This window comes from Chiroxiphia lanceolata, chromosome 7 (assembly GCF_009829145.1).
Source record: "Chiroxiphia lanceolata isolate bChiLan1 chromosome 7, bChiLan1.pri, whole genome shotgun sequence".
Classification (NCBI taxonomy): domain Eukaryota; kingdom Metazoa; phylum Chordata; class Aves; order Passeriformes; family Pipridae; genus Chiroxiphia; species Chiroxiphia lanceolata.
The window spans coordinates 27,638,605-27,660,092 of NC_045643.1; the positions used below are offsets into that span (position 1 = coordinate 27,638,605).

The 21,488-nt window shown below is 45.0% G+C and overlaps 1 protein-coding gene across 1 annotated transcript in view; it reads left to right on the top strand.

Annotated features, from left to right (window-relative positions):
• The window catches only part of GLI2 (GLI family zinc finger 2), a 190,842-nt gene that overhangs the window by 134,162 nt on the left and 35,192 nt on the right, over positions 1 to 21,488 (top strand). Inside the window, exons 4-5 of the mRNA XM_032693839.1 lie at positions 14,836 to 15,038; positions 16,724 to 16,915. Of these exons, the coding sequence (XP_032549730.1) occupies positions 14,836 to 15,038; positions 16,724 to 16,915 (395 nt within the window). The remainder of the gene's footprint in view (positions 1 to 14,835; positions 15,039 to 16,723; positions 16,916 to 21,488) is intronic.

Consider the following 21,488-nt stretch of genomic DNA (forward strand, 5'->3'; position numbering starts at 1 on the left):
AGGGAAGTAGTCATAATGAAATCAGTGTCAGCAGACCCCAAACCACTTTATTCACTTGAAAAAATAGTAAAGTTCCAACATCCAAATAGATTTCTGTCCATCTTTGGAAAAGGTATTGTACATGCACACATAACCAAACCATTTTTTAGGCTAAGTTAGAGAAATTCAAACCCTCCCTCGGGGGATGTGATGACCAGAATGTAAGAGACTAAAATGGAATTTAGCCAGTTTTAAAACCACGTCTTTTAAGAGTTCCACAGGACCTTTACAGAGGACAAATACACTGACCTTTTGGGCTATAGGAGATAGGAATGACAACCACTTCATATTCCTCACCAGAGCATCATCACATGGTGTTTCCTAATGATTCAGAGGGAAAGGCACTCTCCCACCAACACCACTTCCTCTGTGTCCTGGGATTTTCTTTACAAGTCATCAATTCAAGGCTTGGCTGGGTCTTGACCTCTCTTGGCATGTGAGATCTAAACCTGGTATGACTCCAGACTTCCCTCGACCACGTCTGGTTTGAATCCTGTCAGTGCCCAGACGAGCGTTACCACAAGAATAAGAAACTCTTCAAAGAGTTGTTTGTTTGTTTGTTTGTTTTATGAGCAAGCTTCTGCCAAATGTGAAGAAAGTAGGAGCTCTGTGAGCTGTAACTTCTTTGCCTTCAAGTCCTGATGTGCTGATGGACCACAGGATCCTATCATCCTGTTGTCTCCTTGCTTGCAGAGCAGGATTCACATTTCTGGTGAATGGTGTGACAGTTTCTGATAAGTATGGATGGTGAGCAGACTTACGCTTTTCTGCACAGATGTCACATTGCTTCGGGTGCAGCATACTGGGTGAATGACCTTTCCCAGGGTGACTCAGTGAGTAAATAGCACAAACTGAGGGATAGAAAATTCCTTGAGGTGCCTTGCACTGAAGAGTAGATTGTGCTTCCTCCTAAGATCTTGCACTAGGTGCAGTGGTTTCCTATCCCTTCATTTGGTTTTTGACTACTGCCAAACTGGCCTTTTTCCAGGATCTGGTTGCTGTGATTGACTTAATTGCTTTGTGTTTCATAAACCCAACCCCAACCCTTCCAGCCTCGTGTTCATTGGTGGCTTTTTTCCCAGGTAGGGCAATTTTGTGGTTCACATGCTCACGAGTGAAATTGCTGCAATCTGTGAATTTTCAGAGCAGTAAGGATTTGTGCGTACATGTGTTGCATGTGTGTAGTCTTCCTTACTTACCAGTGCAAGGTCTCAGTCTAATCTCCTCCTCCTGTTATCATCCTCACTGGGTGAAAGCTAGGTTGAAAGTTAATCTCCTTGCTGACAGTGCATCATGGTCTGCACTCCCCTGATCAAATTTAAGTTTCAATTGAAAGAACCACTGGCATCCAGGAACAAATATTTGATTAAAATGAAGCTGTAGACTTTTAGAAGTTGTTCTTCGAGTCTGAAGTAGAAGATAGAGATGGTGTAGCCAGGAAATCTGGTAAAAATCCATGGGTACAATAGCATGGGCTGCATTTGATGTTAATTTTTGGCTCATGAAACTTTTCTCCTGTATCACTGAACAGCAGAATGAGAGCTTTCAAGTGGGACTTTTGTAATTAAAAGTTTATCTCGTACCAATAGGTCCTTATAACTCTTCTTGCACTTGCTCTGTCCCTCAGACGCTCTATGACTGATCTTAGAAAATGGCCTGTGCATTCTTGTACCTTTTTTTTGTTGGCTAGAAGCTCTTTTATAGCAGGTATGAATGGTTGATTAATCCTTACAGCTTTCATGAGTACCAAATGTGTACTGCATGCTGGGTAAGAGAAATTATTTTCCTATTAGATTATGAACAGCTTTAAAACGTGTACTGTAATGTGATGTGCACAGAGGGAATTGTGAATCTTAGCAGTTCAGATCTGGATAGCTGGATTTCCTTGGTTACTAATAACACTACAGATTATTTAAACTGTAAAATATTTCAAAAATTCACATTATTTTCACCTTTTACATCCTTTGCTTATTTTAACAATCAAGCAGCAGATACAACTAAACAAAAAAACCCCAAAACATGCAAAATATAGGAGCTTAAGCCCTATTTTCAAAGTAAACTCTGAGACAGAAATATTTGATATCAAAATCCCATCAGCAACCTACTCCTGCAACTATGTGGGAGCTTACACCCCACTGAAGTCACTTTGGGCTGCAAAAGATACTTGAAGGTGCAAAAAGGTGACTGATGGGTCTTTCAAAAGCTGCTACCACATGGAAAACCTCACTGCTGGGATTTCAGCTTAGCTTTGATTTCCAGGCTTGGTTTGTTTGCCACTATGTTGTCTAAAACAGGTAAAGCAGTCCACTGCAACTGAGCAGTTCTGATTTCTCATTTCCAGACCACAGTACAATGGCCCTGTGTTTGCTTTTTCAAAAACCAGAGACAAATGTTTAAATAATATTTTGTGCTAAATTATTAAAATTGCTGCAAATGTTTTCATTAAAATTTGAGTATGTTTAATATCCCTTCTCTTGAATTTTAAATAGAACCAATACTTGGTGACTTAATTATCCAGCAATATCTCTTTTTTTAGTTTTTTGCCTTATATTAATAAAATGAGTGTATTTACATAGTTCCAACCTAAGCACATCTCATTTTACTGAATAAGTGCATCATTTAAAGGGCACACAATGTTAGCACCTTTTGGCTCACCTGAGGCTTTACGTCATGCAAAGTGCTGAATCCCATAATGAACTTTATCCTATGCAAAAAATAAATCACTTTCTCTATCCTTCCTTATAAAATGTTCAGAAAAACCCCACAACTCTCTAGTCATTTCAAACTGTCCCCATTGCATTGAGGTTTCATTCAGACTACCGAGAGTACCATCTCAGACAGACTTTGGCTGCTGTTGTGGAAAGCAATGGCTATAACCTGTGAGCTGAGCACCTGCAGTTGACCATTCAAAGACAGCAGCTGTCTCTTCCTTGGCTCTGCATAGTTTGAGAGTGTGCAGAAACGGGGCTGGAGGTCTCATCCCTCTCACCTTTAAATGCCACAAGAGGAACATGAAGTGGTGTTTGGTGAGATGCAAGGAGGGTGATTTTTGAGATTGTGGAGTGATGAGGATCCTCCTCTTTCTCCTTCTGGGTCAGCAGTATGGACAATCACCAGAACTGTGAGCGTGAGTAGGATGTCTGGGGGCCTTTGCCAGCACTGATGCTGTAAAAAAACCCCCTGCTTTTCAGGCAGCACCCCAAATCCAGCTGCAATTCCCTGGAAAGGGGAGGGTAAAGAGTGGCTGTGCGACAGATCTAATATTGATGTGAGGCCCTATGCAGGCAGAGAGGCAGCAGAGAGCAGTGGCCAGGGCAAATGAGGCCACGGCACAGCCCTAAGGGCAGAAGGTACTGCAGGGGGGTGGCTTGGTGATGAGCTGTCTGTTCTCAGACCTCCTCTCCTGCCAGGCTGGAGAGCACCAGACCCACTGGACACCAGCACAGCCACGGCGGATGCGCAAGGGTGGCTTCTTTGACCTCGAAAGGCCATGTGTGTGTGTACATCACTCTCCAGCTACGATGACAACGGCTCTTTGAAATGCTTTTCTGCATTTGCATTTACAAAAGCTGGATAAGCCTTTTTTAAAAAAAAATCTGATAAGTAGCAGGCAATTGAATTAACCACTGTTGACTGTATTGCTGTCTCTTAACAAACTCCATCTGTATGGTCTCCCTTTGTAGACACAATTTTATAACTTAATTTCCCTACCAAAACGTCAGTGTTTACTTAGTAAGAAATCTGTTCTTTGTCAGCTTAAAACAGTGATTTCTTTATTACCACTCTGCGCAAGGAATGACAGCACGGAGTTGGCACTGGAGCAAGTCTGGTTGAGTCTACAGCGTTGTAATGGAAACAGGGTGAACTGAGGGTCAAGTATAATGGGATTTGTATACAGAAATGTGTCTGCATAAGGAATAGCTGCATGAGATAAGAGAATGAAAGATGAGGCCTGCAGGTCTCCCATTGCAGAGTGTTGGGAAGGAGGTATTGCTGTAGGTATACAGGGCTGCTGACATGGGAGATGGGGTTACCTCTGCGCCGACGTAGAGGAGTTGCCTAAAACACACATGCATCCAGCACTAGCTGACGTCAGTGAATGTTGGATGGATTGGGACGGTGGTCAGGAATTACTCTAAGAATGTTTTGTGTTTAATTTTTATTGATTTTGAGAAGCATGGGTCGATGAGGGGTTTTCAAGCTGTTACGGTCTATGGCCTCCCTAAAAATTTTCTAGCAGTGTTGTTAAATGTGGTATAGTGAATTTGGCTCATAAAAAGAGGCTTGCAGGGGTTTTTTTATACTGTCTTTCACAGCCCCTGAAGGAGCTTTAGTGATTCCCAAGGGTTTTGCAAACCACAGGTTGAAAAGCACTAGTGTAAACTTTCAGCAGTAAACAGCTGGGGAACATCAGATCCCTATTCCTTCCTTGATAAATGTGTTCTATTTTCCTGTGCCATTGAAAAAATGGAAGAATAGGAGAGCAGCTGTAGTCAGTGACACCAACAGACCTGGGAGCAAAAGAGTGTTGGAAGAAAGGTTTTTCGGGTGCTTACGTGGCGGATGAGATATAAAACACCTCATCTTTTTTACCGTGAGATGATGATTGGGGGGGGTGGGGGAAGCATCCTGGCTCCTTTGAAGCATGTCGAAGTTGTACAGTGCAGTGAGCAGTGCTGGGGTTTTGCCATAAGGCTGGGCTTCTGTTTATTGCATTTGCTTTCTCCTGCTGTTGAGGCTTTCTCAGTCTTACATTTCAGGCTAGAGCTGGTAGAGAAATGCCGGTTGGTTATTGCAGTCACCTGGAGAGAGACTCTGCTTTCTCTGAACTGTGTTCATCTTTTCCCTATGGGAAATTAAATCCTAGCTGGATGTTACCCAGATTTTTAAAACATTTGTGTTTCATTCAGATTTACTTTCTTTTTAATGATAAAAAAATAGAAAAGAAAAAAAATAGGTTAAAATTAGAAGAAATTAAAGTTGAAGTGCTGATTTATTGTTAATTTTCTTATTTTGTACAGAAAACTCTAGACACTTCCAAGCGAAAAGCTTGTTTGGAATAAAAAGGGTTTATTCCCTGCACTCGTATCAGTGAAAAACTTTTACCTAGTTCTGCTCTTCACCATATAATTGCTTGCTTTTCAGCATACTTGTAGCAAAGGAAAGGCTGGTTAGATCAGCCAGGCTGCTGGATCAGATCTTACATTACATCTTGAGCTCTTTGAGTGCCATTAGCATTTCCTTTTAGAAGTGAAGAAATATTGACAGTTTCGTAGGTTATCTCGCATTTTACTGCACGTTAGGGCACTTCAAAGTCTTTATGTAGTGATGAGAAGTGTCATGAAGTAGATGTGAAAAGGGCCTTTGGTCCAACTAAACCTGTCAGCAAGAAGATTTAGGGCAGATGGTTATTATTAGAAATCAATGTATTTATTATATATTGTTCAGGAATATTTCCCTTTGGAGGTTACCGTGAGTGCTGTTGCTGTTTAAAATGTGTCAAATGCCAGTAAAATTAATTCCTGCAAAAAACCCAGGGAGCCCCAACCAAAAGCTTTGTTATTATGGGAATGCATGTCTTTTTCTCCTTTGTACTGTGATGCACCAGAGGCAGATACCTGGCGTGTGTGTGTGTGTGTGAGATGTATTTCTGTGCAGCTATCACAATCCTATATACAGACAGAGCTCCTCTGACTGCTGTGTCTGGAAAGGCTTTGTAGAGATCTGTGCTGTACCTGTTCCCATTTTGTTTTATTCCCCTTTGTAAAGGGGCTTTTTGGCTTTTTGGTTACTTCCAGTTAGTTACGGCAGCTTGCTGCTGCTTAGAGCAAGCACATCATCTGTCCAAAGCCTGAACACCAGCGGTTTTCCCTGGTACTTTAGAAAAGAGAAGCAGGACATTGCAGGTTTTTGTAATTAATTGGATGTAGGTTTTTGTTCCTTGGTGTCTTGTTTAGCTATAGGATTTAAGTTCTAGGACCTTGGATTATGGGAAGAGGGCATTCCCAATAGAAAAGAAGCATATTAGCAGAAGCATTAATGCTGGAAGTCACCGTCCTGGAACAAAGATTCATTTTCCATTCACCCCGTGATTTACAGCACATTCCAACCAAGTGATTTGGCTATGGTCTTCTGGCATAACATTGTTTGCCCTTTCCCTGACATTTTGCATATAAAGAAAAGTTATGAGCTTCTTGGGCATTCAAGGTACCAGGAAATACAGGAGTCTACCTAATTTGTTAACATGAAATTATAGATGTCAGACATAGACTCTGTTAGTTAACATTGGTTAGAGTAATGCTGCAGCCAGTTGATTGTATTACAGTCATGATGAAGAGGAATGGTCTTTTTTTGCTTTTCTGGGATATGACGGGTATGGAGCCAAGGCAGACTTAAAGTGTGATGAATGAATAAGCATTTTCTATGGTTTGCCTGACTCTTCCATGAGCTCCATTGCTGTGGTGTTGCTGCCACTGACTTGCTCTCTCCTCAATGGGTTAGTGCTGGCATAACATGAAAAGAGACTTTTCAGAAGTACTATAGGAATAGTCTTTTAAATGTTAAACCCTTCTGTAGCACTTGGATGTTATTACCTTTTAAGGGAGAGAAGCTGCCACCCAAAAGTAGCATAGGAAGAAGACGCTGGGCAGGGATCAAAAATTCAGATTTCTTCCCCACAAACATGCACTTCCCGTTTGTTTTCCCAAGCCCAGTGTCTTCACAGCTGCAAGCAAAGTATTCACTTGAAAGTGCTAATATCCTCAACATGTGTCCCAAGGGAAGACAATCAGATGCAGAGAAATGGCTGTCACATCTGACACATCTCTCCAACACCCATTTCCCGCATCCCCACACCAATGTTCAATCCTCTCAGATCTCCCTCAGATCTGCCCTCAGGATCTGGTCCATGTCTGCACCTCTCTGCATCTCTTTCCCCGCTGCTTCCCTCCTTGCTTGCTCCTCCAGCTTACCATGCCACTGCCCAGCTTTCATCCCCTCCCAGCCCTGAGCCTGCAGTGTTTTGATGCCCCAGCTCTTGAATTTAGTGACTACTGGAATCAAATTCTCATGCCTGTTGGTTTCAACCTGAAGCTCACATGCCTCCAGGTTTGCACTGCTCCTTAGCTTTGTCACTGAACTCCTTTACTGGCTCCTGCACTTCTATCCATGCTTTCCTTTATGCCTTTTCTCTCACTTTCCTTCCCTCTCTCCCCCTCAGCTACCTTCCTTGAAGTTCCCCTTCTTAAAATATCCTGCTTCTCTGAAGGCTTTCATCATTAATCTCTCAAGAAACTATCTTAGAGAGACTCATCTGCTGTGCTTTGATTTATTCGTTGTGTGGTTTTTTGGCGAGTATCTCACAAGAACTGAGCTGGTCATCCTTCTACCTCCATTGCTAAAGGAAAGCTTGTGTGAAAAGGTGGGCTTTCAGAACTTAAATTAAAAGATCATGTAAGTAAGATAATTGGATAAAAAAGGATATTAGGATCTGAAACAGAATGTTTACTTGCTTTGATGTGCTTTGGGAACATATGTCTGCACCGTGGGTTGTGTGGCTGATTAAGTATAAAACAATCTAAGAAAAAATCACCACTATTAAGCTTAAATCAAAGATCTCTCCCCAAGACACTAATTTGATTTGGGTTTGAAGGTCCCATATCAACCCTAATTTCTACCTTTGATGTCTTGCTTCTTTGTATGTTGTATAGTGGAGGGCAACCTTACTTATAAAAATTTGCATTTTTTTCCATTTTAAAAGCAAATATTGATATTGTTGTTGTGTTGCAGTTGTGGCTACAAATGTCAGCCAAAACTAGACCTGTGTTGTGGTAAATGCAGCATAAATACAATAAGAAACCATATGTGGTTAGGAGAGCTTTTAATCTGAGAACTAATTCCTATACTCAAGCTCTCAACTTTGCTCCCTCCAGAAGTTGCCCTTGTCCCCTGAGGCTGCCAACAACCTGTGAGCTCAAAAACTTTGTTAACTTATGGTGGAACTTAGATGAAAAAAAGTTTCAAGCTCTAAACCAAAACACTTTTGATTTCATTGATTAAAAAATAATACTCATATATCAGGTGAAATCAAATCTTTTGTTTGATTGGTTCTTGTGTTTAGATATTTTAGACGGAGGATTGAAGTCAGGTATGTTTGAAAATGGAATGGTCTTTCAAAAGGAAAAATTAAAGACTTTTACCTTTTTTTTTTTTCACTTTTGAAACAAAAAAATTCTTGTTCTTGCCTGGAACAAATATTTTAAGTTTCCCTCCTACACTAGAAGTTACATTAAGTCTTGAATATGTCTTTCTAAGGGATGGAAAAAAATTATGCTAAGAAATTGTACCTGCCTTAGGTTATGATACTGTGTAGATGAAAAACAGAGGAGTCACACTGGAGACCTGTTCTTGTTGCTCCTGTCATCAGAGGCAGTTTCCTTTGGCTTCACTGGTGCAAGATTAGAGTTTATATCATGACAACTACTATTGCCAGTGGATTCAGAGTGGGATTTTTTGTACCTAAATGCTTTTCAAAGCACTGCCCAAACCATAAATTCACAAATAAGGCATTTCGTATTCAGGGATCTGTGTCTGTTAAGGTCCAATGGAATTACCACAGTTATGTAATCTGACACCTCTTTAACTTCTACAATGGGAGAAATTACTATTTCATGCTATTAAAACTTCAAACCTTGCAGTGAACTTGGAGCACTTTTAGAAAAACATCCATTTTTGTCATACAGTCTTGCTGAATTTACCAGTTTCGTTCATAAACTCATCCAATGGGAACTTGCCCTTGCTGTTAAAAAATATCTTTTTAAACAGATTTTTTTATTGTTAAAAATCTTTTTTAAAATTACTTTTTATGCTTCCTGTGCCTCAAAGACATGTTTGAGGGGAAAAGAGAAAATAGAAACTGCATGAACCATACCCATTAAATTTCTGTAGGCAAGCTGTAACAATTTTTGTCCAGATTCACAGTCTTCATAACAGCTTCTTATAAGTAAGAGCATTAATTGCTGAATTAGCAAAGATAGGTCTGATATGCTATATATTCATCTTTGTGAGTATGAGAAAAAAATTATTAACCTTATTTTAGAGCTGAGAAGATCCAGGGAAAAAAAAATAAAATTACTTGTGCTGAGCATCCTGGCAGGGGCAGGGTCTGGGAGTTATCAGTGATGTCTCTTGAGTCCCCATCCCCATCTCTTTGTAGTGGGACACATAAGCTGGCGTCTTCAATTCGACAGCCTTATATTCAAGCAGCAGGTCGCTTTACTGGATAATTATCAGCTTGTTGCAGTGCTGGGAGAGCTGGGAAGCACGAGTGATTCCCCATCGCCTCATTACCAGGCTGCCCTGCGCTCCCTGGCAGTGGCTGGGGGGAGAGAGGCAGCTACACGGCAGCTCTGTGCTGCTCCTTCCATACATCCTCTGCTCTCAGAGCTGAAAAAATGGGAGGGAGGGGAATCTTTGTGAGTGATCAAATGCCATGTGAATTTGATAGTCGTGGCCCAGGTTTGACCTCTGAAAGGTACCTTGTTTTGAGGGACCTCATGGGGTTTGATCCTGAGGGTACCGCACAACTGTTGCGACCTCTCACCCTTCCTGTTGTAAGGGACTTTAAATCAGAAATAAACAGATGTGAAGTTGAGGGGCTGGTGAGAGCTGTTTAGACTGAATCATTTAGCATGAATCCTGAGGCACTTAAGGTTTCCTGTTGAATACAGCTTTGGCATCCCATACATACAGTGTCTGCCATGAGAGCAGCCCATTTTTGGGGCGTCTGTACGGCTCCCCTCCATCTCCTTCAAACATTAGGTGATATTCTGGGTACACAGTACTTGGAAAACTAGACCAGGAAGTTCTATTTAAAACAAAACAAAAGCAAAAGTTTTTATGTGGAGTTTAGACAGGATTGTTGGCTTTAAAAGCTTTTTCTCTTGTAAGAAAACTCTACCAGGCTATGATACCCCGCTCCATGAGTAACTCTGTTTCTCACTTCCATGTCTGTTTTACAGCTATGCGTTTTTTTATTGTACAACAAAACAATTGCCTTCAAGTGTCCATATTCCATTAAGCATATGGAAAAGTATTCAGCCCTTTGTTTTCAGCTGAATAAATTTATTTGTCACTTAAGTATTAATTTAGACTAGTCATGGGACATTAGTGCTGGTTAATTGTCCCCATTTTTCTGGGGTTTATTTAACTGATGGAGGTTATTTCAGAAATGTGCAACTCTTTTAACTGTTACATTCACTGCTGAGTGCCCCTTGCAGAGATTCCAGACTCACATGCAGCAGCCGCGAGATGTTACCACATCTCCACCGTGCAAGATTTTGGGATTGCTGGTGCATGTCCACAGAGGGAGAGCAGGATGAGAAAAACTCACCCCAAGGCCCTGTTTGTAGCAGCCTGCACTGGTTTTGCCAGTCCCTGAGGTTTTGCCTTCCCAGGAGCCCCAGTTCATCAGAGACAAGGCTGCTCCTCCACAATGGGACCACGAGGATTCTTTCTCAGCACTGCATCCAGCTGTGATCATCGCACGCAGCACACACACACCTCCTGTGAGCAGTGGCATCAAAGACAAGCAACTGCCAAGCCCCAAGGGCACACACAGGGACACAGTGGTCTGCCTCACTAAAACCACAGCCTGATGTCTTTTTGCCTTGGTTTTCAAAGGAAAACTGCCGGGTCCTTCCCCCAGACTTTGGGATGAGACTGCGGAGCTTCAGATGAGCTGTCACTCCTTTCAGAAAAACCAAAGTGGCAGGAAAATTAAGCAGATCTCTTTTCCCCAGTGGAAGAACCATTAAGGAGCAACCAGGTCCTGGGAAACCACCGAAGTGGTCCCACCAGCAGTATGTGACATGTCTCAGATGCTGGTATCTCTCCTTTTGCTGATTGTGCTTCTCCACTGCCACATGTTACCACTGCCCGACAGTTCTGCTCTGCAGGCAGCTGGAGCCAGGTAAATCGTGGAAGGATTTCTACTCTCCAAGGGGAGTCATCCACTGCCCAGGTGGACCTACAGACCTGCTCTGTAAAGCCTTTAGCGGCTTGCATGCATCCAGCATCACCATGAGGCTCTGCAGCCCTTAGGTGGGATCAGGTAATGTCTCCCACACCTCAGTGTCTCCCTCTGTTAGAGAGCAGCGAAGGAAAAGCCTCTCCTGGGTGGGGAAGGAAATGAATCCAGGCTCACGTGCTTTGTCAGAGATGCAAATTGCTCTACAAGTCCTGGGCATTAATTATAGAGCCTGGGTTTCTTGCTGGAGCCACAGGGAAAACAGGCCCCTGGCTCACGTTAAATTTAATGGCGTTTGGACACCCAATTCCCTTAGCCTATTTGAAAACCAGAATCCCACTTTCTAGAGAAATATATGTGGTCAGGTGAAATCCTTCATCCTACTGCAGATGGCACCGTTTTTACAGCACTGTTTTCAGCAAAGCCAGGAGCTCTCCCCCAGGTGCTGGGGTGTTTTCCTCATGCCATCATCCGTGGGATCCAGGAAGAAAGATGGGAGTGATATGGATAGCAGAGGTCTGGGCAGGGAGCTCTGTGGACAGGCTGAGAAGTGCAGCTCTGGCACCACGGCTTCATTGCACGGGCTGGTTCACAACACCAAGCTGAAAACAGGGTATGGGGCATGTTCCACTTGCCCTGGATGTGAGCTGGGCATGGGGTCAGAGTTGCCTTCTCCCAGCACTGCTTCGTCTCTCTTCCACTGCCTCTAAAGAGCAGCATCTGATGGTTCTCTGCCAGAAGCAGACCTGTGAGGCTACCGCTGCCTCTCACCGTATTGTTGCAATGCCAGTGCAATAGCTCAGTGTGGGACTTAGGGTTTAGATAAGAAATAATGCAACTGGGAGTAGGAAAAGCAGGAAAAAATCAAACTTTTGGGGAGTTAGGAGCAGAGGATCCCTCTGGCTGAGTGAGTTGTTCCTGGTAGACAGCTACTGGAAGCCATGTTATTTTGGGATGTGCTGTACCATGGGATGGTGTTTTGCTAGAATTGTAGGTGTACAAAAGTGATCCCTGCCTCGGAGGGCTCACAGGAGCCAGACCTGGATGAGAGTATGGCTGTCATAGTCCACAGATGGAGCAATGAGCAAGGATGGGCTTTAAGCAGAACCACAAGGAGCAGCCTGCTCTCCAGCTCAGTCTTTGTGCACAGGGCCAACCTCATGTTCAAACACCAGCTGCATGCATTTTGGGGGAATTCTTGATCTTTTTCCCAGTGTTACCTCTTTGGACAGGGTGGGGTTTTCCTGTTCTGAGGGACTCCAGCATTTCTGCCCAATTTAGCACAGAGAAAATGAACAGCAAACCCTTCATATTGTTATACGCATTTTAGATGTCGGCCTCACAGTTTGATCAGCAGAGGCTCCGAAGGCTCGTAAACCTGGTAATACATAGTTCCAAGACTGCATCAAAGAAGTTCACAACCCTTTTGGGAGAAGCTGTGAGTACTGATGAAAGAGGGAACTTATTGTATATGTAAGAAAACTTCTTTCATGGCTTATGTATTAAGGCAGGCTCTGTGGCCCAGGGAAGATTGGGACTGCTTTTAATTTACATCGCCCCTCACTTATATTAAGTCTTCGTCAGAAGAAAAATTAGTCAGATGTTTTCTTAATGACATCATTTTTTTTAATCCCGTTTCATTTTTTCCAGATGAGGCGGTGGAGATTATTAGAAATGAATTGAAACTAAATCTGGAACAGAGACTTTGATTCACTTCTCCCTCCTCCCTGGTAGAAATAAATTGGTCGGCTCCGTGCTCGGCCGGCTTTATTAGCAGCCTCGACAGAAACCAGCCCTGGCGGCCTCGGCTGCAGCTTTCCGAGCTTGCCGCCGCCACAGCTGACATCATGGCGAGAGGCACCAGAGAGTGACTTTGGTCACCCTATAATTTTGGTAGCAGAAGGCCATGGCGATGCAGGTGGGGAGGTTACGAGGTCTGAAACAGCCATGCCATCATCAGTTTGTCTTTCAGTGTCATAAAAGAAAACAGGGTCGATGCTGGTGGGTTTTCCTCTAGCTAAACCCTGGCCTGGGTCCGATGAGTGCCTGTGTCGGTGGCTGTGCGTCTCGGCAAGTTCTTTATATCTGATAGGTTTTCGCTGCCTGGTATTTTCACACCAGCGAGCCACAAGAGTATATTGCTACAGGAAAGTACTTTGAACTATAAATATTTCAGAAGGCATTTAATTTACTACCCATCAGCAGAAAGTGTTCAAAAAGCCACAAGGTTTACTAATTTATCAGAAAGACAGAGAAACACACGGAAGATCAAACAAAGGCAAACATGCTCATTAAACTGCTGAATAAGTCTGCAAAGCCTGTATTACATTTCTGTGTGGTTTTGTTGATATGCAAGAATTACAGATAAATTAAAATGCACCTGAACTGTTGATAAGACAGGGTGGGACTGTGATCCTGAGGTGCAGGAGGCATGTCTAAACAGCTGAGATCATCGTGTTTGTGGTTGTCTGTGCATGGAGAGACAGATCTTACATGCATAATATAATATGCATACAATGGCACATTTGGATAGTCTTAGGGAAGGACCTTTCTAATAACCTCCCTTAGATCAGCCCATGTTCCAGATCCCTGACCTCCAAATCCCTGTTGTCTCCCGTGCTTAGGGTGCAGCCCTTGGGGTGCACATCCATCTCTCTCTGCTTTGCTAGAGCACCCAGCCAGGGACAAATCCCGTCCCTACTGTGACCTGTGTGTCAACAACAGCTCTGCTTCCAGCAGTCTGTGAGTACAGAGAGAGCTAATACAAAGCAGATTTTGCTCTTTTGTTTTGCCTAATGACAGCTCTGCCTCTTTTGGTGTCTAGCTCAGATTTTCTGCTTCTCCAGTCAGGGCGAGTAACTTTTTCTCCTGTCCTTGCACCCTCTGCAGTTTGTCTAAGAGGCTGGAAGGTATCAGTAGGACACGTGGCTGGGAGAAGTCCGCTGACTTTCTTTTCCATCCTGGTTCACCCTTCAAAAAACTGCTTAAGCACTGAAACATGCATGTGACTTTTTTTTGTTACCTGCTGAATCCCTCAGCATGCAGGGATCTTCTTTCTCAGGTAGCGCTTGGCCCAAGGAAGATCTGAGAGATTTAAGAGAGTTGGCCCCTAGAAAGCATGCAGTAAAACCTCTCATGAACTTTTACCCTCTGAACCTTACCAGCAGCCTGTCAAGGAGGTTTGTGCTAGCCATGATGGACGCAGGAGGGGAGGGCTGCTTTGCTGGCACTGGCCAAGCTGCACGTGCTGGGCTGAGCAAAGCACAGCTCAAGATCACATAAATTCTCCTTGCGCCATTTGCATCCTTGCACAGGCAGCCCTGTTCGGGGCTTTGTCTGCACATGGCAGCACTAAACAGCTGGATACCCAGGGGCAGTGGGTAGCTTGCAGACCTCCAGTTTGCCTCGAATATCTTTGTGTAGCCAGCATCCCCATGCAAGGAGAGGGGTGGGACCTCTAGCATGGGGTGTGTTCCATGCTGCCTGTGTGTGCAGGCACTGCCTGAAGCAGCTCGTGCTTGTTTTCACAGCAGCCCATTTGGGGTGAGCCACCTTGCGTACATACGTGTTTAGTGCAATACAGGTGCTTGTCTGTGGGAAACTTGGGGACTTCAGGCTCTGTGTGTGCCAAGAGGGGATGTTCTTCCCACTATGTGCTTGAACTCCTCTCTCGTGGGCAAAGGCAGTGGGGCAGGACAGAGAAGGGTGGCAGGCAGCTATGCCCGCCCCGAGTGTCTGTGCGTGACAGCGTGTTTCTGTTTTCTTCCCAGGCCTCCTCCTTTGAGCGGCAGTCCCGTCATCTCCGACATCTCCCTCATCCGCTTGTCTCCACACCCAGCTGGGCCTGGCGAGTCGCCCTTCAGCCCACCACACCCGTACGTGGCACCCCACATGGAGCATTACCTCCGCTCTGTCCACGGCAGCCCCACGCTCTCCGTCATCTCTGCTGCCAGGGGCCTCAGCCCCGCCGACGGTAAGGCACTGTGCTACTGGTACTGCAGTGATTTTGTAGCTCATCAGTACTGAAATTCCCTAAAACTGGGGGATTTACAGCTGCAAAGGCTCTGCAGCTGCTCTCTGAAGTGGGAGAGCTGTCTCTCTTTCTTTTTGTGTTTTTTTTTCCCCCCTTTAACTACACATTTGTTTTGCATCATCGCACTGAGAAAGCAGAGCGTGAGAATAGCTATTACTGCTGGATCATATTATAAATATTTTGCTTAAAGTACGTTCCTTTCTGCAGCACTCTCGTCTCTCTTATGAGCTTCCCTGATCTTACATCTCTACTGGGAGCCCTGCTTCCCCCAAAGAGGGTCACAGTTGCTCTGGCTGCCTGGTCTGTCTGGGACTGACATTGCAGAGGAGGCAACGCCAGCTGGGTTATCCCCTGTGGGCTTTATATCTGTGGTCAGGGTGGCTCTAGAGTGAAGGAGAAGGGCCATACTTTTTTCCTTCTTACTCTGAAGCTGCCCTGCAGCTTTTGGGGAAGGCAAGGGTGTGTGGGGAGCTGGCACTGGGTGCAGGCAGAGGCAATCATGCTCTTTGAGCCCCATCAGACCTTGTGATGGGGAGCTGGTGACAAAAATGTCCAGGCCAGGAAAGGGGAAAATGCACAACACTGCTTGCACTTGGCGAGGTATAAGTCATGCCCTGCTTCATCAGAAGAGCTTCATTACATGGTTGCAGGTGGCTGGCTCAGTGCCCAGGGAGCAGCTGAGGTTTGGGGACCTCGTCTCTGTGCACCCAGCAAACCCCAACATCTCCTGGCTCCTGAGCTGCTGCAGGGGCAGGCAGCCCTTTGCTGCTGCAAAGCAAAGTGCACCAGAGAGCAACAAGGCCCCTGGATTAGTGCCTGGCAGCATAAAACCATCTTCTGTGGCTAAAAAAACATCTCTAGAGTGATGGGGACATGCATGTGTCTTCTTCCCTCCCCTAAAACGTCATCTGAACTCTCAGCCTCCCGCCCCAGAGAGGTCTGAGGGCTGGTGTGCGTGTGCTCTGCCTCGTCCTCTCCTTCCAAAGCCAGTTTCATTGTTTGCTGTGGAATAAAGGCATTGTGTTTGGGGTTGCTTTTCTTTTTCTTTTCCTTTTTTTTTTTTTTTTTTGTTTAAGGCAGTGGTAAATAAGTTAATGGGGCAAGCGGGTGGGGAGGCAGGTTTGAAAAATTACAGCTGGGAGAAAGTGAGTGTAATTGGCTTTGGCAGCCAAAATGGTTTTATGCTGCCAGACACTAAACCTAGTTCTATGCATTAGACCTTGGCTTTAATTTCCTCACGCTGCTATCGGGAACTGGGCTGCATTTGTCTTTCCTTTCTAATAGGCAGGGATGTTAATGCTGACAGGGTTACTGCTGCCGGCAAGCTGGGCCCTCTCCCCCCTCCCAGGGGTGCTGGCTGCGTCCGAACGGGAGGATTATTAGAAGGGGGAACGAGAGATTGTTTATAAATTTGCGGAAATAGAGGAATGCAGAGGCCCCAGCTTAGTCTCTTTTGTCCGCAGAAGCACGCCCAAGCACACGTCACGAGAGCCCTACACAGAGCCGTGTGGCTGGGACTGGCGGGGGTACGGGGGGAGACAGGGCCTCCAACGTCAGCACCAAGGTCTAACATAGCAGTGGGAACCTTCTCCCCATGTTTTTCTCCTCGCCTGCGGCTCCAACAGTGGCTCATGAGCACCTGAAGGAACGAGGTCTCTTCGGGCTGCCCCCACCACCACCGGGAGCCAACCCCGCCGACTACTACCACCAAATGACGCTGATGGCCGGCCACCCAAACCCCTACGGGGACCTCCTCATGCAGGGCGGGGGAGCAGCCAGCACAGCACACCTCCACGATTACCTCAGCCCCGTTGATGGTGAGTAGCAGTTTGGATCCTCCCTGGCATGACTGAAATTTTGGGATAGATGGATGAGGCTGCCCTCCAGGTGGAGGTTGCTATATGGGGTCACTCTGCCCTGCTGAAAACCATGGGTGGTGCACTATAATTTTGGGCTTGAAAGGTCACCTGTTTCCAAAATATACATAAAATACATACATCATGGTCTCTTACAGACGGTGGCATGTTTGCTGCATGGCTGCTGGTCCAGTGAGGAGGGCATTGCTGCTGTCCTGCTGCGTTGACCATGGGTGACCCTTGGGGGCAAGCTCCAGCTCCAGCTCCCCATCCCACCCAATGTTTAGCCTGGTTGGTGTCTGGGGAAAAGGAGGGCCATTTCCATGCATAGTCATGCTAGGCACAGTGGACCTGTCACCTTTGTTGGGACCTCCCAGGTCCCCAGGGAGAAAAAATATGTTAACAGGGAACCGTGGTGGAGAGAATATGTTAGTACTTTGTGGGAGGAAAAAATGTGGGAATGTGGTATTTGTGCTAGTATTGAGTGTTATAAACCCAGAAAGCTCTTGCTTCTGGCTAAATGAAGAAGAAATAGAATCATGTTAGGCACTGTGGTGCTGAGTCACCCCTGTGACCTGACTGCTGCCCTGGTGAGATGCGTAAAATCTATCTGGAAGCTTATCTGAGGTTCAAATGATTTTTAGAGCTGTTAGAAATGTCTTTACTTTCACTTTATGCTGCATCTTGTGAGAAGTGGGGTTATACAGATACTACAGAGGGCAGTTTGGGGATTATTTCTGCTGCAAGAAAGAGAAGTCTCAGCTCAACTTTCAGATCCAGCTTCTGTTTCCTGGGATGCCTTTGGATTTGCCTGTGGACCATTATAATTTTTGGAGTGGAGATCTGCATCGTTTCATTACCGCTTCAAAGTTTCTGTTGTTGAGCTTTTAAGATGAAAGACTTTGTGGTCTTGCTACTTCATAAAGTGACTGGTTTAGAATGATAAAAGCTGTTCTGGCTGTTCAGTGATGGGGGCTTACAGATATTTCTAATGAAAAAACAGTTTCTTGTCTGCAGCTGCTGTGGAAGTTTTACCTGAACAGTAATTTTCTGCTGCGAATTTTTAGATTAATCGGCAATTTGAATCCCACTCTGAAAGGGAGGACATGTGCTCCTTGGTACCATCCTACCCTCTAACACCCACAATATATCCTGGGCTTCTCTGCTGCAAAGCAGCTGGTCAGTAAAACTGCTCTGTCTTCCTTCTAAAGGGTTAATGCCTGTGGTTATAGCAAATGGGTGCAAACCGCCCTGCCAAGTTATCCTTGGGCTTATGAAGAAGACTCCTTCCTCCTTCCCTCCTTATTAGTCCATCTCTGACCAGCAGTGCCTCACTGTAGTGCCAGATAAACAACCAGGAAGGGAAGCAATCACAACTGTTTTTGTGGTAACGTAGGCTGGCTCTCAGCGCACCAAGATGTTTCATCCTCTGGCTTGCTGAAGATCAGTCTTTATCTGAGGTACTGAGATGCTCCCCTTGGCAGAAGACTCTCGTACTGTTTGCCTTCTCCTGAAAACAACACTAGAGTGAATCATGTATCAAAGATTCTCAGTTTCATGCAGCCGAGCTCATAACTGTGATTCACTGCAGAGCCAGGACTCACCAAGCATTTATGATGATCCTTTGGTAAAGCTTTGCTGATGAGTAACTGGAAAGCATTTTCTGGGCCGTCACATGTTCTGCTTGAGATGAAAACTTTCAAACACCGTGAGAATGTGACATGAGACACCAGAAGGCTACTTTTTAAGAATGTGTAAAAGAGCAGCAGCCCAGTGCCAGCTCTCTGGTCTACGTGTTTGGGTTTATCCATCAGCCGGAGAAAAGAGAGAACTGTGCATTATTAAGACAGAAAGTAAAATAGATGGCTCTGAAATGCTGGCTGAGGAGCCAGCATCTCCTTCTCTTTTTAGAAAGTTATTTAAAAAATTTAAATCAGCAGGGCCTAAGTAAATAGTTGAACAGATAATTTAATAAAACAGCCTCTTATGGTGTTTTTCTGAGACAGGAATATCAGTAGCATGCATAAAACCCCAGTGAGTCACCACCTCACTGAGTCTGTCATTCAGAGAGCCCTTTTATTCTCAGGGAGCCCCAGAACACTGGAACCTTACAAGAATTCGTTTGCAGCATTGTCACACACCTGTGATAACACTGGCACCTGTGAAAGAAAAAGCAGCAGATAAGCATATATTAAACCTGGCCTATTCAGTGTCACAACACCTCCAAACATCTGCAGGTTTGTGGGAGGCCTAGACACTGGGTATGTTCTTCCACAGACACAGTCTTTCTGGTTGCTGTAGTTGTGTTTCTTGGAGGATTTCTCAATGCCTTCATGGTTTTTGTCTTGTGTATTTTATCCCATCACATGTCTAGGGTCAAGAAAAGTAATAGGATATAAATGTTGTCTGGAGCTTGTTGGTGCCAAACCTGTGCCACGTCTTCTGTGTTCAAATGCTGACTGAGCTAGAGTACCCAGAGCTGCATCTTTTGCAGGGTTTTCAGTGTGCAGCTAGAAGTAGTTACACCCCTAAAGCAGACCAGAGTTAAGTTTTACACACCAGACTGCTAGGGTATTGAAGCCAGTTCCAGTGGAGACTAAACAACCCTTCAGTTATTTCTCCCATTTCATTTCCTCACCCAAAGGGGACTCAAAATCCAAGAGTGGAGTTTGAATCCAAGCTTAAACCTGGTTTTTGGAAAGCCTACACTTTAAAATCAAAAGTTAATCACTTTCCAGTGTCACAGCATTGCTGATGGGGTAAGTTTGAGACAAACTTACAGGTTCTGTTCACCAGATCAAAACAATCTTTTGCATTTCTATTCTAGAAGTGCTGCTACATGGTGGATTATTCCAGGTGATGGAGTGATTGCACAAGAGCATCCCTGAGGCAGTAAAGACTGGTGGGGAGCACAGATGACCCTGGAGATGACTACAACTTTCTAATCGTGTTTAGTACATCCAGATATTTTTTGCCCCTAAGCAGGGGGGTTCCTGTGATTACCCTCTGCCCTTCAGGAGGTGCCATTTTCTCTCAAGAGGATTCTATCCAGAGTGACTCTATGCTGGTACTGTTATAGCCCTGTACCTCAAAAGATTTCAAAGTGCTGTACAAAGCAAAGCCATTACATCACTGGAGACCCCAAAGAGAAAGAAGATCAAATGATCAGTGAGCATAACGGTGGCAGCTTTAGGAAAAAGATCCAGATCTTTGGAATAAGACTCTATGGCCAGGGTGGGAAGTAGAGATCATCTTTAAATCCATCACTTTGCACAGCATTGAAAGTGTGATTGGGTTGTCCATGCTGAATCAGGGAATGCGGAACAAATATCTTGAGTCCAACTTAGATCCAGGTGGTGCTGCACAGAGGTAGTCCTTCCAGGTCAGGAAGGCTGCATAGATGTGTTTGTGCAACCTTACAGTTAGCAATAGCAGGGATGACCCTGCAGTGCTGTCACTGAATTTGTCCAGTTCCTGGAGCTAGAGGGAGGATCCCTACCCTGTTTCTCACTGCCTGGTGCTAGGCAGTCACAAATGTCTTGATTCACAACCAGCTGTAACTGTAACTGTAACTGGGAAAAGGCTTTGTTCAGCACAGCACAGCCAGCAGGCCAGCAGTTGGCACAGTTGCCTGGGATGTGGGCAAATCATCAAGCAGGACTTTATTTCCCCAAATCAAACAGTGATTCAACTTCACCGGCCTCTTTCAGTCAGTGTTGTTGGAGCCTTTCTACTTGAAGGCAATGATTTAGTAGTCAGCAGGGTAAGAAGCAGGGCTGGCGGTGCAGCCTGGTGGCAACTGCAGTCAGTGGGCACATGTCTGTGAGAGGTGAGCTCAGGACTGTCTTCGGCAGGTCCATGCTCCATCAGGACGAATGGAGAGAGCCCAGCTTCATGGTGACCTAGGAAGGAAGTGCCTTGCCTGAGGCTGGAGGGACCAGCAGCTCTGGGTTTGCAGGCTGGATGTGCCAGACTGCAGATGACTTCCCAAACAAGCCAGCTGTTGGCTACTCTGGGCAGACGGCGCGCCCTGTAGTCACTTCCTTAAAAAACTCTCAAAGACCTATTTTTTTGTTGTTTTCTTTGTCCCAGCATAGAATGGAAACTTGCTGAAATCTCAGAAAAGGTTCAGAGAATGGGAAACAATTTCCCACCCATTTCTAGCCAGCAATGCTATTTTTCTCCCCAGAAAAATATGTACAGAAGAGAGAAGAAGTCCCAGAGCATCCCATAAGTGCTGTGTCTGGAATCCTGCTGCACTCTGGTTTCTAAAGAATTCAATTTACATATGCAAGTTGGGTCGACTAAACAGTTACCTTGTGGATTGGGAGTAGAAGAATGCAGCCTTGTCTTTCAGCGAGGATTTGAGGGAAGCATTAGTATTCCTTGAACTGCAAAGTTGATCGGCCTGGGGAGGAAAGAAAGAAGGGTCCCAGGACAGCGTCTGGTGCCAGAACAAATGTCCAGCATCTGCTGCAGTCTGAAAAAGAGGTGTGTTGCCTCTGCAGAAAGAGACAGGGGAATAAGGAACTGG